At 36.7% G+C, this 18,660-nt stretch overlaps 1 protein-coding gene across 1 annotated transcript in view; it reads right to left on the reverse strand.

Moving 5' to 3' along the window:
* The window catches only part of LOC109826541 (protein ARABIDILLO 1-like), a 40,925-nt gene continuing 22,279 nt past the window's right edge, over window positions 15–18,660 (reverse strand). Inside the window, 8 exon segments of the mRNA XM_020393572.1 lie at window positions 15–655; window positions 1,619–1,703; window positions 2,017–2,200; window positions 2,415–2,464; window positions 3,528–3,703; window positions 15,294–15,357; window positions 17,574–17,668; window positions 18,258–18,345. Of these exon segments, the coding sequence (XP_020249161.1) occupies window positions 479–655; window positions 1,619–1,703; window positions 2,017–2,200; window positions 2,415–2,464; window positions 3,528–3,703; window positions 15,294–15,357; window positions 17,574–17,668; window positions 18,258–18,345 (919 nt within the window). The 3' untranslated portion in view covers window positions 15–478.

Here is an 18,660-nt window from a genome sequence, read left to right on the forward strand (position 1 = left end):
TGGTCTCAAGGTGGTTTCCAGTCACTAAAGTCATAACTTGTGTTAAATCTGAAATACTCTGGTATATAGCTATAACAGTGTACATGCAGTTAATAAATACATAACGTACAAAACTGCCAGATACTGGTTTTTTTTTCTCCCTTTATAACAGCCAGCACCTTGTTTCACATGCCAAATTAATACAAAGAAAATGTGCTCACACCCTTATCATTAGACAAAACAAACCAATAAACAACTAACAAAAACAATTTAAAGCAAAGCTCCAACGTCATCCCATATCGAAAGTTGGCAAAGACTCTGGCTTCGACATTAGGGGGTTTCATTGACAAAGAATCAGACATTGCTTGGCTCTAAACAGATGTGTCATGCGTCGCCTCATGTTGATTGATGCGAAGGGAAAGGAAACGTAGAGATGAGAGTTTATGCTGCCATCTTGTATAAGTATTTCATAGGAGAAGTGTGTTTTCTGTGTTGGATTCTACAGTGAAGCTTCTAACTGGTGATGTTCGAGATTTCTTAGCACGATTCTTGCGAAGAGTTTGGCTTCTATTGGAGCTGTAGCAGAGGCAGCTGCTGCACGTAAAACCCGGGCAGCCCCTGCGGTCTGCAAGAGGGATGCATGGTGTGTAGCGTGCCTACCTCCAGGAATAGTAAACTGCATTTAAATGCCCATTTATGATTAGAAACTGAGAATAAGTTGGCATTAGTATACAACAACAACAAAGGCTTTATCCCAAATATTTAGAGTCATCGGCTACATGAAGCCTATTCTTCCATTCAGTTCTGTTCTGGGTCATCTCTTCCATTTACCATTGTCCTATCCTTCTTAATTGCTTCCAATAAAGTTCTTTTAGGTCTACCTCTAGGTCTCCTCACCCCATTAACTATAATATTATCACTTTTCCTAATGCACCCCAGTGCATTAAGAGGCCTCTGTTGCATCTAACCAAAACATCCAACCAATTGTCTACCTTTAAACTCATGCGAATGCACTTATTTCTTACCCTAATTTTTAGTGCATATCCACAACACCATCGTAACATTCTCAGTTCTGCTACACTCATTTCCTGCACTAGTTTTTTAAACGCCAACATTCTAACCCATAGAGCATCAATGGTCTTAACTTTAAAACTGTCCTACATAATTTTCTCCTCATAGGTATTCTACAATCAAGTTAATGGCATTAGCATACACAATGAAAAATGAGAAAGAACTTGGAGAAAATAAACAAACTAGAGACATAACTCAGAAATAATGCCCTTTACCGGGGGAAAAGGTTCTTTTCATTGGAATCCTGACGAGTTAAAGACCCACTAGAACCAAGTGTACACAGAAATTACTATGAATAGGATTTATTTAAAGGTGAAATATCTCAAATGGAGAGAGTTCTGATTAACCTACCTCAAATCAGAAATAACATCAAAACAAATATTTAATCTGTGAATACCTTAAAGTGGGTGCTATGGACATTTAACTGTACAAATAATATGCCAAACTGCGCAACCTCCAGTTATTTAGATCAAAAGAATACAAACCAAGAAATTAGCCTACCTATGTATTAGCAGCAATAATTCAAATAATCATATGGAAAAAAAGACCTGGAGAGTTGCATCAATACCTGAAGTAGAGCAAAAGCAGCACATGCTCGAAGAATGGAAGAAGAATTTCGAAGCATGGCAACAAATCTGCCAATCTCAGCACCACTGGAGAGTCAACAAAAAGAAAGGTTACAGTTGTGTGCATAAATTTATCTTTCTAATAAAAAATATAAACATGTACATAGACATTTATAAACGAAAGCACATCATAAACAATGATCAAGATTTTAAAGGCCGATAAAAGTAAGCCACATTATGTGATTAAAAAAAATTACAGAAACATTGTGGAAGGTGGCTTTCGATCATGCTATATGGGTGGAGTCAGTTGTAAAGAATGATAGCTATATTTCTATATCATCCCTTGGAACTATATTTACTTCCATCATTTCATAATCAACAAAAGAAAACAAAAGCAGACCTGCATCTCAGATGCCCTGCTTCTTGTATGCGCGCTGCTTCAACCACTTGTGCCAATGATGCAGCAGCTGACGAAGCAGCAGCGGCAGCAAAGACTTGAGGATCCGAAAATGTCATCACAAAAGCTTCTATGTGCTTCAATGCCATCCTTCTAGCACCATCAAAGTTAACACTCTTAGAGGTGCCTTCATAAGACGAGCCAACCAATGCAAATTCGTCCATTAAAGCACGATTTCAAATTAAACGAAAAAAATCACGTAATTACCTGATAAAAGAAACAAATTGATAATCGAAGGCGGTCGTCATAGATGGCGAGGCCAGCGGGGACGGCGCCGCCAGGCGAGTTGATGTAGAGGGAGAGGGGCTTGGAGGGGTTCTCAGCACCATCAAAGTTAACACTCTTAGAGGTGCCTTCATAAGACGAGCCAACCAATGCAAATTCGTCCATTCTGTGCGCAAAAATTTGAGGTCCAAGAGAAGTAAATTGTAAGTTGCATGCTACAATACTCCATTATTTATCAAAAAGAAGATAAAGAGCTACAACTACAGAACATATCTCTACATTCGATCTTACTGCATAACAAGACGCCACTCTTGCTTTATAAAAATTCATTACTCTACATGTTTGGATTGTAGGATGTGTAAAAGATTATACTTGGGAGTGCTCCAATCACATAACAAATAATAGCATACACGTAAAACATTCAGAATCTTCTACTCTAAACCTAGTCTGATTAAATAAAAAAATAAAGCATCAGACTAAATAAAAAATATAAAGGGGACTGGACTTATCATTGGTGACTACATGTATTATGCGAATACATGATATATTTTTCAGTTCAACAAAGACTATAACAGCGTGGCACAGTGTGTTGGGTTTCAATCATGCAGATCTCTATGATTGACCAGTCTGATAACAAATGTTATTGATACATAGTAGCAAGGAAAGTACTACGTGAAACCACAGATTTCTATCCAACTTTTGCAAGATTAACTACTATGGGTGCTTACGGTTCGGATACGGCTCAGATATGATACTTACCCTATCCGTATCCACTTGCCAACCACGGATATGGACATGGATATGCCTTGGTAAGGTTCATATCCATATCCACTAAAATCGGATATGGATAACGATATGCATGCAAATATATAAGCGGATATACATGCGGATAAACGCACATGCAAAAACTAGATAATCTTGAAAAAAACTATAGCTCATATGATACAAGAGAATTCATTAATATGTTTGTTATATCTTTAAAAAACAAGGCTTAGATCTCTTGATCATCAGAATTAACCTCAAATCGGTTAATGTAAGGATTATAATGAACAAATTCGTCAACATAAAATAGAAAACAATGATTCAAGTTCAATGCTTAAGAGATAAGGACTGCAGCATTAGATCTGTTAAAAAATCAATTAATACACGGATACGCACCGTAATAAGTGAAACTAAATCATGGACAAGATAGAAAGTTAGAAACAAAATGAAGATATACAATCAATTACCTTCCATCAAACATGTAAGCAAGAGCCAAAGCAGCCATGAACCGAGCCATTTTAGAGCCTGATGATGAACAAAGGTGAACAAGGGCAGGAACACCCCCATCTTCAACTATACGAAGAGCATTGCCCGAATTAAAAGCAAGATTCCACAGTGCACCAGCGGCCGTCTCATGGACATCCTGAAATAAATGACCGTACAAACTTCTCATTATATTGTAGTACTAAATAATTTATGATATTCACCACAAGAGTGTCATAAGTGGAAATCATTCATACAGACACCTGAGATTGCTACTATAATCACCGTGAAGAATGACAAGAAAAAGGTTGTCGGGGTAAAGCATTAGAGACAAAAAACATAGCTGCATAAAAAAAGTATGTGGCTGTGGGTATCAAATCATACACTATCATCCCCAAGGATCAGGTCATGTTTTCTTTTTATATAGAAAAAGAAAACATATTACAGCACCTTGATGATTAAACTCCTTTGACCCCAAAACACAAGAAACTATCAAAAAGAAAAGGAAAGAAAACCTAGTCCAACGCTTAATATGAAATTTCTGAATTTTATACAACCTAACACAAGTCCATAATGCACTTGTATGCTTGTTTTGCACCCTAGAGGCATGGGTGCCTTCAGAGCAGACACAGAATCAGTATAGATGTGTTTTTTTATTTGTTTACACTGTAACAGATATGAATAACAGATATGAATCGAAGATTCCAAATATTGAATTAAATATGTAAGCTTGCCAAAAGAATGGTTTTTGCCATATTAAATCGTAAATTCTATCATATTTTAAAATTAAGCCTCCAACTTTTCATAGTTATAAATCACACCCATGAGATCTTCATATTTTTTCAATCGGAGGTGTTAATTAAAACAACTTAAAAGATATTAGGGGTGTAAATTACGAATAAAGGGCTGTTAGTTAAGGTAACTTGGGCATGTTTGGTTGTCAAAGAAACCAAGAAAATCTTCATTACAGGAAAATGATTTCCTTTAACCATTTCCTTTCTTTGTTTGGTAGAGAGAAAAAAAAGGAAAAAAGTGCATGTGAGACCCCCACATTTAGAAATGTAGACAGTTCATGGGGCATAAAAAAGAAGGAAACCCATTTCGGAAAAATGAGCCGGAAAAAATGAGTTTGGAAAAGGAAAAATGGGTCCCACAACCCATTTCTCATAGGTTATTTCCCAGAATTAGATTTCTCAGAAATTAACCAAACAGACCTTTAATGGATTGAGGGGTACATACAAATATGAAGATTTCGGAGGCTTAATATAAATAAGGATAGAGTTTTGGCTCTAATATGAGAAAAACCCAAAAAAAATGTTCGAGATATAATACATATCTTTCAGATGTCAATAACTAATGGATAGAGCCATAAATTTGAATAGAATTGTTGCTAGCACCCTTCTCTAGGCCTATTTTTATTAAGAAGTAAATTATAATCTCATTAAAAAAACAGAGTGAGATGGTTAAGTCTAGTGGCAGTGAGAGAAATAGGACAGAGAACAGATATAAAAGAGAGACCTTTCTTGTTTCTGCAAAAATCATAAGTGTTAAAGTTTGAAGAGAAAAGAGATTATTGGAGAGTTAACCACTCACTCTATACTTTATTTATAGAGATGGATTAGTTACAAATTAGTCTCACAAGCATTGTGGGACTAAACTAATACTCTCTTTCTTCTAACACTCTCCCTCAAGCTGGAGCATATATATCATGCATGCCTAACTTGTTACAAATAAAATCAACCTGTGTTTGATGGTTTTATAAGAATGTCTGCTAACTGATCTACTGTCGATACATATTTTGTCGTGATGATTTTATCCTCGAACTTCTTGCGGACTACATCACAGTCGACTTCAATGTGCTTGGTTCTTTCATTGAACACGGGATTCTCAGCAATGTGAATTGCTGCTTTATTATCGTCATATAGATCCATGGGACATTCTAGAAGGAGACAAATTTCTGTCAATAGGTCTCTTACCCAAACCATCTCTAGTGTCACATTTGTCATAGCTTTGTATTCTGATTCTGCACTGGATCGAGATACAACACTTTGCTTCTTACTTTTCATTACACTAGATTTCCTCCGAGAAAGACACAATATCCAGTAGTTGATCTCCTATCAAAAGGACATTCAGCCCAATCTGCATCAGAGAAGCCTGCAACTCAGGTGTGTCTTTGATCAGAGTAAAGAATTCCTCGTCCTGGAGCCTTCTTCAAGTACCTCAAAATTCTCATTACTACATCCAAGTGAGTGGTTCTGGGTGCGGACAAGAACTGACTCACAACACTGACTGCGACTGTGATGTCAAGTCTGGTCACCGTCAGATAATTTAGTTTCCCCACTAATCTTATATATTGTCCAATATCTTCAAGAAGCTTCCCCTGGTCTGGTAGTAGTTTTGAGTTCACATCCATTGGAGAATCACTACTTCTGCATCCTAACATCTCGGCTTTTAAAAGCATATCCAGGACATACTTTCTTTGTGACAGAAGAATACCCTTAGTTGACTTTGCGACTTCAATGCCTAGGAAGTATTTTAGAAAACCAAGATCTTTGGTTTGGAATGTGTCTGTAAATGCTTCTTCAGACTATCAATACCAGAAACATCATCCCCTGTAATTATAATGTCATCCACATAGATAACAAGCAGAATTCGTTACCCATTCTGAAATCGCCAGAAGACATAATGATCTTTCTGTGCACGATAGAGCCCAAATTTTCGAATAACCGATGCAAAACGTCCAAACAAGACTCTCGAAGATTGCTTCAGACCATAAAGTGATTTCTTTAGCCTACACACCTTCGCATTCTCCCCCTGAGTAACAAAACCCGATGGTTTCTCCATGTAAACCTCTTCATCTAGAATATCATTAAAAAATGCATCCTTGATGTCCAACTCATGAAGTGGTCAGTGATTTATCGCTGCTAATAAGATAAAAATCTGAACAAATGTTATTTTTGTCACTGGAGAGAAGGTATCTAAGTAATCTAAGTCATACACCTGCGAATAGCCTTTAGAAACCAGTCGGGCTTTCAGGCATGTCAAAGTTCCATCAGGATTAAATTTAACAGTGTACACACACTTGCAGCCGACGGGCCGCTTTCCTGGTGGAAGTGGGACCAAATCTCAAGTCTCGTTCTGTCGCAAGACCCTCATTTCGTCTTGCATCTCTTGGTTCCAACCTGGAATAGACAGGGCTTCTAACACATTATTAAGAACCAAATATGAGTCAAAGTAACAAAAGATCGAAAAGTGGAGAGACGATCATAAGAGACAAAGTTAGAAATAGGATGTTGAGTACAAGTTTGTCCCTTTTCGAAGTGCAATAGGAAGGTCTTCCGCAGAAGAGGATAAATTTACACTTACTGATTTTGGCTCTTCTGGCGCAGAACGTGATGTTGAGGCCGACGTTGGCTTAGGAGCAGGAGCAAAGCGACGATGATAAACTTGAATTGGGTCGTTAAACCGAGCAGAATCTTTACCGGTAGCACAAATAGTATTATCAGTGGATAAACCACCACTGTTAACCAATGACTTGTAGGATAAAATAGTCATTATCATCCGATGATAATGGAGTTAGAGAACTAGAATAACCAGGTTTGTCTTCAAAGAATGTTATATCAGCAGATAACACAAGACGATTGAGTGATGGACAGAAACACTTGTAACATTTATGTTTTCGGAAGTAGCCAAGAAAAATACCTTTAATAGAATGAGAGACAAACTTTTGTTTGTTTGGACTGTGATTATGAACAAAGCACAGAGAGCCAAAAATCTTTGGAGGAAACGAAAAGAGATCATCGTTAGGATATAGAACTTTAAAACAAATTTTATCTTACAGAATAGAAGAGGGCATTCGATTAATCAAGTAACATACTGTTAGGATAGTTTCCCCCCAAAACTCTTTGGGAACGTGACAATAGCAAGGTTCGATCAATATCAATGAGATGTCTATTCTTTCGTTCAGCAACTCCATTTTATTGAGTGTAAACACAAGAAGACTGGTGGAGAATTTCATATTGTTTAAGAAAACTAGTGAAGTTGCCATCCAAATATTCATTTGCATTATCAGATCGAAATTTTTTTATCAAAGTCTTGAATTGATTGACTATTTCAAAATAAAAGAGTTTAAATGTAGAAAAGACTTCAGACCTAAACTTGAGAAGATAAATCTAAGTAACACGAAAGTGATCATCCATAAAACTGACAAAGTACCGGAATCCTAATTTAAAGGTTATTAGGCATAGCCCCCAGACATCAAAATGAACAAGATCAAATGGCTTTACAGCCCTCTTATTGACTCGATTAGGATAAGATACACGATGATGTTTGCCAAGTTGACACGACTCACTCTCTAAAGAGGAAAGAGATTTGAACTGAAGATTTAGAAGCTTGAGAATAGAGAGAGGGATGCCCTAACTGATAATGGTATTGTAAAGCTGATGAGTTTCCAATACAAGCTAAATGTTTGGCGCCCAAGTCCAATTTATAATGACCGTTCTGCTTATGTCCTGTCCTAATCGTTTTCCTCGTGACCAGATCCTAAAAGACAATGTGTGGAGAAGAATATCACAGTACAGTTTAGTAATTTAGTAATCTTACTAACAGATAAAATATTATAGAAAAAACTAGGAAGATAGAATACGAAAAAAAAGGGGAGACTAGGTGTAGGATTGGTGTTGCCGACACCCTGAACAGGTGTACGTGAACCATCAGATAATATAACTAAATTAGATGTAGGAGAGAAAGATGACATGATACATTGATTCCTAATCATATGATCAGTGACACTTGTATTTATAATCCAAGTATGAGACGAAGATGATGTAAATAAAGATAAAGAGGTACCTGCACTTGAGAGTAGTGGATAAAGAGGAGGGTGATGGTTGTGAACTTTAATACTGCTAGAATAATTAAAATTACTAAAATTGACGATGCAGCTCCGCATCCTGAAAGACTGAATGTAGTTGACTTTCACTATCAAATGAGGTGAAGTTATCCTGAGCAGCGATGTAAGCACCATTGACCTTCTTTTTCAATTTAGGACAATTATATTTGAGATGTCTTGATTAGTGACAATACTTACAAGTCTTCACTGAGTCATCATCATTAGTATGTCTGCCTTGAGATGGACCTCCACAGCCACCTCGTTGACAACCTTGGCCCCCAGAACAACCAGTGTGGTAACCTTCTCTTCCTTTAAAGTTCTCTACCTCTCCAGGACCACCAGTATGACCCCCTCGTCCATAAGACTGCCAACTCTGAGTGACAAGCGCAGAGCGATTAGTGGTGGATGTAGGTGGCTATGTAAGGACAACGTTCTTCAAAAAGTGATAATTCTCAACCAAAGAACCAATGACGAAACTCCCCATGATTTGTGATCGAACAGAGTAAATGGAATCTTGGGTACCCAAGTAGGTAAGTATCATAAGTTTGTTTTATTAGTTTTGCATCTATTTTACATCCCTAGTAATAAAAAATATTTGACGAAATTCTTCAGCCAAACGATTGAACTCACCACAATGATCATCTATGGGTTTACCATCATGTTTCTTACGAAATAGCTCTTAAATAACTTCATATGCTCGATTAATATTACTGCTACCCCCATAAAGATCTTGTAAGAAACACCAAAGTTCATTCACTATTATACAATGAATGACTAAATCCTGAATTTTCGACTCCATAGTATTAAGAATCTGATGTAAGAGGACACTATCATCTAGTCCAAGATTCCCGTGTCGGAGTAGGAGGGTCCGTCAACAAATGACCAGTTTTGTCTCAGCTTGCCACGTAGATTTTAATAACACATTTCCACTGAAAATAGTTAATTTCATCAAGTTTTCGATCAGTGATTCTACCAGAAAATATCTCTGAAACTTCCATCTGGACGTTAACTCATAATTCTTGAGTTTCTCAAATCCGGCCATCATGAAACAGAGTAGAGATCAAGACGATACCCTCCATAAGTTGAACAAGTCTAAGAACCCGAAGGTTATCATACAAGAACCCGAAGGTTATCATACAAGAACCCGAAGGTTAAAATGCAAGAGTCTGAAAGTTAACATGAAACCAGAAGGTTAAAATTCAAGAACCTGAATTTTTTGTAGAACAATTCGCAGATCTAAGTCAGATCTGAAAATAAAGGGACATGGCAGCGACGATCATCGACGACGGGCGTAAGTTATCGAGGAAGATCGGATCGGTGAAGTGGATCTGGAGTTTCCTCCGTGGACCACCGATTCAACGATCCGAGTCGAACGTGAAGGAGGTTTGACGTTGATGTTTCGATTGTGGAAACAAGAACTAAAGTGAATATCTTAGCAAGGTAAGATAAACACTCTTCTCAAGGTTAAATTCAAGTTTGAACACGAGGAAACACCGAACAAGGTAAAGACATTCAAGTTGTCAAGTAAGCAAGTGGCAACGAACAAAGCAAGTGACGACGATGACGAACGATGCAGGCACCAACGGATTTGATCTTTGACGGCTAGGGTTTCGAGAGATAGGACTAGGAGATGAGGCGGAGAGAGGAGAGGCGACGGCTAGGGTTTCAAGAGAGAAGAGGAGGCGACTAGGGTTTCGAGAGAGAGGAGAGGAGGCGGCTAGGGTTTCGAGAATTAGGGCTAGGGTTAGAACAAATGGCGGCGGGAATTAGGTTTAGGGTTTAGGAGGCTGATACCATGTTAAAGTTTGGAGAGAAAAGAGATTATTAGAGAGTTATCCCCTCACTCTATACTTTATTTATAGAGATGGATTAATTACAAGTTAGTCTCACAAGCAATGTGGGAATAAACTAATACTCTCTCCTTCTAACAAGAAGCAAACATATGAATGATGAACTTTAGGCTAGAATAAACCCAAAAATCCATTAAAAAAGAACAGTAGAAAGGTCACCAGAAATTGCAAGTAGCAAACAAAGAGCTCATCTCATTAGTCAGAACTCATTTGCATCAAAGACTAGTTCTAATGTAGTTCTCACCCAGTTCATCATTGAATCCTCGCTCTCACCTACTGTCTGCATTGAATGATCAAAGGCAAACATTGTTGAGAACACCTCGAACAAAAGGAGTTGAACACCGGAGAAAAAATATATATTAAGAGCAACAGTTTGATTTTGGCGAAAAATCTTGCCTAAATGCGCGACCCAAGGATTTTTAAGAAGAGGGGTACTATAGCTTCGGGTTTGTTGTAGAATGAAGATATTTGTTCCTTTCTTGGTTCGAAGAAGATTAAGTTGGAAATGGAGAAGAAAAGGGTTTAGCTTTCATCGCATGGGATACTATGGGCATTTTTCAAATCTTTAATTGATGGGTTTTGATTTTTGGGCTCAAAACTCTATTAGTTTTGAACCCGATGCACCAAAGAAACCAGTTTAAGGTTATAAGTAATGGAAAAATCCGGATTCGCTTTGAACCACGTGGTACATGGCATATTCGTGGTGAATCCCTATCCAACACTGCAGCCAAAACAAAGTATCCACATAACCTAGCTCCATGTCAAAGAGCTTATGTAGAATATATGCGAAATTATCATCAATATGCATCTTTCAGTGCAACCCGACATCCTTCGCAACATCACGAACAAAGTGATACTTAAACTTTTATGAGCTTGATTTTCACAAAATACAATGCACTAGAACCATAACACTTGATAAATATTACATTTTGTTTCGCCTCTAATTCTATAAGCAATCTCTTAAGCAAAATTGCTCTGTTGCATATGCATCGATAGTTAAATGTTCTGTGTCTTTGTGGTAGATAGAGAAACCACATTGCATCTTGGACATTCAACTTGATTCATCACCTACAGAACAAAATACATCTCCAATCGCCTCTTGACTTTGTTGCCTATGAAGTTCGCATCAATACATCCAACCAACTCAGTATTAGTAAAACATTACTGTCCCATGAGTATCTCTCAAGTAATGAAGTAATCTCTACATAGCTCAATCTCTTTCCGAATTTGCTGTAAACCTGCTGACAGCTCCCATTGTTTAACCAATGTCAAATTTTGTGCATATCATGGAAAACTTATATGACTCTATACTACTAACAAATATGGTATTTGAGACATCTCTGCCTTCTATGCTTTAGTGTTATGACAATCTTCAAGAAACAAACTTTTCGCTAATAGAAAATAGGTTGCTAACTCAATTAGCATTCTACATATGAAGTGTTCTTAAATCTTTCGACATAACTCTTCTGAGTTATCTAAACCTTCATGTATCCTTGTCTCACAACACAGTCATCTTGAGTATTTAATACATGGTTACAAGATTATTTATATAAAACTCCTCATCATTAAAGACAAGTGTTGCATTGTCAAAGTCAAAATTCGTGCATATCATGGAAAAAATAAGGCTCTGTACTACTAATAATAAATATGGTACTTGAGACATCCCGCCTTCTCCGATTTGGTGCTAGGACAATCCTTTAAAAACAAACTTTTTGATAACAGATAATGGGTTGCCAACTCAATTTCCATTCTACGTATGAAGTGCCGTTAAATCATTAAATGTAACCCTTCTGAGTTATCCAAACCTTCATGTATCCTTGTCTCACAGCACAATCATCCTGATTATGTGATATATGGTCCCAAGATCATTTATATCAAACTCCCCCGCGTGGTGAGATAAGTGTTACAATGCTAGTCTTAATACTATTTCCAACAAACATGTCAGCGATATAATAACAAGATGATGAAAAGATCATTACATAACTCAAGACATAAGCACAATAGTCCAACTTCACATCTAAATCCCAAACTCACAATAAACAAGTCCAATTACTTTAACCAGCATCATAGTGCTTGTCTCAACGATTTCTTTAGCTGACAAACTAGATTCTTTTATTTTCTTCAATATAGCCTTCAGATTACATAAATATTTGCATCAAGATTTCTATGCAAAAAGCAGCTTTAACATCTAACTTTAATCTAAATCTAGTACATAAGTCCTACTCAAAATAATCAGCGGTTTGATGAACAGTAGATAATATCTCATCAAAGTCAACGCATGATTTACAAGCATATCCTTCAACACTTAATCGGGATTGGTACTTTTCTATTCCCATTAGCATCTCTCTTGAGCTTGAAGACACATCTGCAACCAGTAATTTTTCTCCCCTCAGGTAATTCTACCAAGTCCCACAACTGATTATTGTGCAAGGCTTTGACCTAATCTTCTATGGCTTTTGTCGTTGACGTTCTTGCTTTTCCATTTTACATAAGCTCTCATCCAAGATAGTGGGCATATTTCACAAGTTGAATTCACTTGGTTTACTGGTTGTCAAAGAGGTTGCTCTTTGTGCTCCTCTTCTTGGACTTCATGCTCTTGCTTTGCATCTAATAGGTCGTCTTAGCCTCATTTTCAACTAAGAGTCTTCGTCACAACATCTTGACTAAGCTTCAATTTGGGGTCAGTATGACCCCACAAATTGTACCTTTTTAATCCATTTGCATAGCCAAGAAAACACACATCTTCATGTTTAGAGCTTGCATAGCCCTTCTCTCATTAGGAATTCAAGCATAAGCATCATAAACCAAAATATGAAAAAAAAAAAATAACAAGTTTTCTCAACCGAACTTTCTCGAGAATTTGGCAATCCAGTGTAATACTATGACTAGTGATAAAAAAGCATGATTCGCCATTTCTGCCTGAATCTTTCTCCAACCAGCAACACACATCATGCTGCTCCAGCATGATCACTTAATCATTCGATTCGTTCACTCTGCCATGCTTTTATATTATGGAATGCCTAGAACTGTCAGTTATCCTTTAATCTCAAGCTTGTCGCAAAAATGTAAAAGTCCTTTGAAAAATAGCATTAGAGACAAATCTTTATCCCCCCCCCCTTTTTTCATTATTAACTATAAACTCGAGCATATAAACATAAACTTTCCTAGAATACTCATCAATTAACAAAATAGAAAATGATGCACACCAAATAATGTAGCTTTAGCGTTCCTACGCTTGCTTGTGTCCCAAACACTTGTGTCGTTACTACAAAATCTGTCAAAGTGTTTGCCACCACAGCATCACTTACAACAGTTTCCCCAAAAAGCATGGATTGATTGCAACAAACAATGGCTCTATCGCATTGCCAATAGGTGTGAAAATATTTCATGCATCGAGTCATGTGGAAAGCTACACATCTAAAAATCCACTTATGCATCATACCTGGGTTGTCGCCACTAGTCAAAACTTCAACATCTTCTAGAAGTCCCGCCTTCAGCAAGATTAAGTTAACATTACCAATATTGATGCAGTTATACAAATGCTCAAGACTTCCATTTGGCAGGAAAATAAATAGGCATCCTGACATTGTATAGTCGTATGACATCACACATGCAGGTGTGCCTTTTGATTGGTAAACTATTCAATCCAAGAAGACCGGTAAAATTAAAGCATAAATTTTACTTTGAAATTTTTAAAAACATAATCTCAGATTTCACAGCTCACCATATGCACCTCCTCATTTTCTCAACATAAAAATGTAATGATGTCTTTTATCTGACTTTGAAAGCTTTTAGAGAATATATTCTGATTTAACCATCAACTTCACTTCCAGAAAACAACCGTAAATAATGAAATGAATCTTCCCCTAATTGAGTTGCAAGAACCATGAATATTATTTGAAATCAACTCCCAAACTATGTTACATCGTAGGAATTGCCAAATTGCCTAGACATACCATATCAATGGTAAGAAACAATTTTCACACAAATAATTTAGCTGTGCTTTTTATAAATCTGCAGAACAAAATGATGAAAACTATAATTATCAGAATCACAATGATAAACTAAAAAAAGATAATTTGCAAGAGAAACATATACAACTCCCAGAATGCACAGCGAACTTCAAGTTACCGCAATATTGTCAGGAATCTGAAGGCAAAGACTGAGAATGATGCACTTGAAAAAGAAATTTCATTTCAATAAATCATAAAAAATGAACAAATATGTTTAACATCATTCAGGCAGAACCAAAGCTAAGCATAAGGATGACTAGCCCATAATTCTTTCTAAAGATAAATAGTGCTTAAAAAGATCAAGACATGATAATGAATATTCCTAACACGATTGCAGTGCTTGGTTAATCAGAAGAGTTATGAATGAGGTCCACAAAATGTTGCCCCTCTATATAATCGTGTAAAAATCCAGTACATCTGCGAAGGAGTTCCACAAATAACAGAGGAAGTCACATAGTGACTGGGTATTAGAGAATGTATGATAATGAATATTCCACATATGATTGGACTGCTTGATTAATCAGACAAGATATGGCTATGAGGTCCACAAAATATCCCTACATATAATCATGTCAAAAGACTCAAAACCTAATACATCTATGAAAGACTTGCACAAACAAAAGAGAAATTTGTGGACTAGTGACTGGGTATTACAGGCATGTACACCAAGGACATGACTAGTCCCTAATAGAATGAAGCTGCAAGAATTGATAAAGGATTACGAAGGGGAAGGAAACCTGCATCAACTTTAACCTTCATGAGAAATAATAATCTATTTGTGTTGCCAACGTTTACGTTAATTGAAAACAAGCAAAGAGGTTGGCAAACAGATTAAGATACAATGTTGATCCTTTGGACAATGGTTTATGGTTTAGTTTCAATATAGAGATATAGAAAGACATGAGCTCTTAAAAAAGGGCAAGTTTCAACAGTAAGGGTAGAGGACAACAAAGGAGAAAATATATAGTTTACACAAACAAAGCATGAATAAGAACTTACTTCAGCATCAGAGCGAGCTAGTACAATTAGAGGTGCAACACCACCTTCTCGTCCAATAGCAACACTATACATTATCAAAAAAGAACAAGATTCAACAATAAATAACTGAAAAACAACACAAGATGGAAGTATAGATGGAATGAGATAAGAGTACGCATAATAGAAATCAGTGAACTGCACATGTTTGGTACTCTAGTACGTACAAATTTATGTGGCACAAGTATGTAAACAAGGCATTAAATCAAGGGAACTACATCCTCATCATCGAGCATAGCAAAAAGTAAAAGCTGTCATTAGATCAACATAGAACCAGAAAGAAGGCACACTATGAATGGAGTTGATCTTTTTGCTACAAGGTCCTTGATTTCTTTTATGTGATAGAACCAAAAAAACTTTTTTCAAATATCTTTATTTACATATAAATAATTAAATACAAGAAAAGTTGAGCAAGTGAATGATCCACTAGTGAATACTTGCAGTTGTACCTATGTTTCTCATATTATTAAATAAAAGAGCACATATTTAAGGAAACCATTTCAGTTGGACTCAATGTGTCCCAGATTGCTGGAATAACATATATCTATATGCATGTGTAGAGAGAGGAAATAATGTCTATGAGGTGGCGGCTCATTTTCCTAATGAGTTACCAAAAAATAGACATGTGGCAAGGCCCACTTACTAGTCACATTGGATGGGTGGGCCTCACCATCCTTTTATCTCTTAATAGCTCAAATTAGCAAAATGAGCTAGCACCTAATAATCAACAAACCTACACACACACACACACAGAGGAGACAGAATATGATACCCCATTTGTTTAGTCCCGCATCGGGAACTCAAAAAATATGGATGGGTTTATAAGCTAACTCATAAGAATCAAGTGCAACAATGGGTAGTCATTTTTGGCAGTGATTTGAGCCAAACAATGTGGTACAAATAAGTGGATCTCAGGGCTTTACTTCACCCCAAGGGGGTCACCGGCCTGGGACATGACAAATCAAACAATTAGCCAGTCGGAAGTGTCAAATTATGTGCTATGTGAGACTAAGTCATCAGTTTATAAGCTAAATTATGAAAATTAAGTGCAACAATGGCTAGTCAATTTTGGTAGTAGTTAGCGCCAAACAACGTGTTGCATTCAGTGAGTCCCACCGCTTACTTCCCGCCAACAGGTTTGCAGGCTCGGGGAATGACACAGAGAGCAGAAATATGATACTATTAGTGTGACTCTATACTACCTACTTAAAATTATCTAAATCAAATGCCCAATTCATAACCGCTACGTCAATCGAGATGATCCAGATTGATCTACAATTATGATTTTAAACATGCATCGATATATAGGTACACTTTCTTTCAATGTTTCAAAGAATCTAAAAAAATTTAAGAAAAATGTAAATTCAACCAACTAAAAAAGATAAGTCATGTCAGTAACTAGTAAATGGTGTTAAAGATGAACTAAGAGAAAACGATTCACAATTGCCAAAAAAAGAATTCCTGCTTCACAAAGTGGGATGAGCGATTCAGATTAAAAATTAAAAGGAAAAAAGAGAGGCAAAAACTCCTTTATTCTATGGGAAAAAGCATTTGCTATTTCAGAACATACTAGGTAAGTTCCTACACTATTAGATTCCCTATTGGATACTAAAGAGTACAAAGAGAAACCTGAGTTCACAAGTTCAGGGTGTGATTCATCCCATGTAATAAGAGGAATATTCACTAACTAAACAGAGAGAGTATATCACCTTTGGGAGAGAGGGGGGAGGGGGGGGGATTCCATACTACTTTCCTCACTGAACGTATTAATTTTCTGTTCTAACACATTGTTTCTTTTGTGTTTCAGTTGGATGAAGAGTGGACACTAAAGAGTACAAAGAGAAACCTGAGTTCACAAGTTCAGGGTGTCATTCATCCCATGTAATAAGAGGAATATTTACTAACTAAACAGAGAGAGTATATCACCTTTGGGAGAGAGGGGGGAGGGGGGGAGAGGGATTCCATACTACTTTCCTCACTGAACGTATTAATTTTCTGTTCTAACACATTGTTTCTTTTGTGTTTCAGTTGGATGAAGAGTGGGTGTCAAGGTTCTAATTTTCTACATCAGAAATGTAAGGTTCAACTTGAAAATTGAGGCCGGAATTCTAGGATCAATGAGAAAACCTGCAAGCCCTTTGTTACAGTTGGTGTTAAGTTCTTATAATATATGATTCCATGTCATCCGCCAAGAGTTTTAGTTGGCAGTGAAAGGACAAGAGGACATGTTTTCCTAGATGTTACCTGTTAGCTTCAGACACTGACAATCCCCATAAAGCACCTGCAGCTCTCTCTTGAAGGCCTTGAGAAGCATTGGAGCATGATTGTGCAAGAGCAACCTGAATAAGACCAAACATTAGCTCCATTTGTCAAATAAATGAGTTAAAAATCATAAAAAGAATTTCAGCTATTGAAGACATATAATAGTATAATACTTTTTACGAGAATAGGATACAAAGAGATAGATCGATAGGGAGAGGGAGAGGGGGGAAGAGAGAGAGTTCCCCCAGCTAGATTATTGACACAATCAGAACAATGGAAAAAAGGGCATTGCGTTTTTCTGTCAATCAGCTCATGAGAAGTGAACGTTCAAATTCAAGGACTGCTGGCAATAGCAAAGAGTGAGCTAAAGCAGCAACTTCCAATAATAAATAAAGCAAATAGTGATGAAAATAGAGTATCGCATACTAACTATAGACCACAACTAAGATTTAAATTGACAGTTTACAACCCAAAATAAGCTGATATTAAAATGAGCCCCCAACAGACGTTACACAGACATTGTTTCATATGGGAGTATGGAACAAGATAAAATTTGTAGAAGGTAGAGTATGGGTACAAGGTTATCTATATGTGCGTGCATAATTAACACGACGTAGAGGACATGATGATGTAAAGGAGACAAATACAGTAAGTAGAAAGACATACCAATGCTTCAACCCCACCAGCTGCAGCAATTGCTTCACGATTTCTATCATCAAATGATAAATTCCATAGTGCACCAGCGGCTTCTTGTCTTTTACATGCACATGAGTAATAGAAGATTAGCTTAAGTATTTATATGAAGAGGCATAGATGTCAAAATAATTTTTTACCAAAGGAAACCATTATATGCCAAAAGAATATAACATAAAATGATAACTGCTCGCTATGGATATTAAAAACATAGGTGAAAGGTAGAAAACATTTTCTAAGATTCAAATAGTTGAAGTTATTATTGTTATTTATATGCGGAAGGCACACATGTCAGAATAAATTTTACCAAAAGAAACCACTATATACCAGAAACATAGAACATAAAATGATAATTGCTCTAGGTGAAAGCTAGAGA

This window comes from Asparagus officinalis, chromosome 10 (genome assembly GCF_001876935.1).
Source record: "Asparagus officinalis chromosome 10, Aspof.V1, whole genome shotgun sequence".
Classification (NCBI taxonomy): Eukaryota; Viridiplantae; Streptophyta; class Magnoliopsida; order Asparagales; family Asparagaceae; genus Asparagus; species Asparagus officinalis.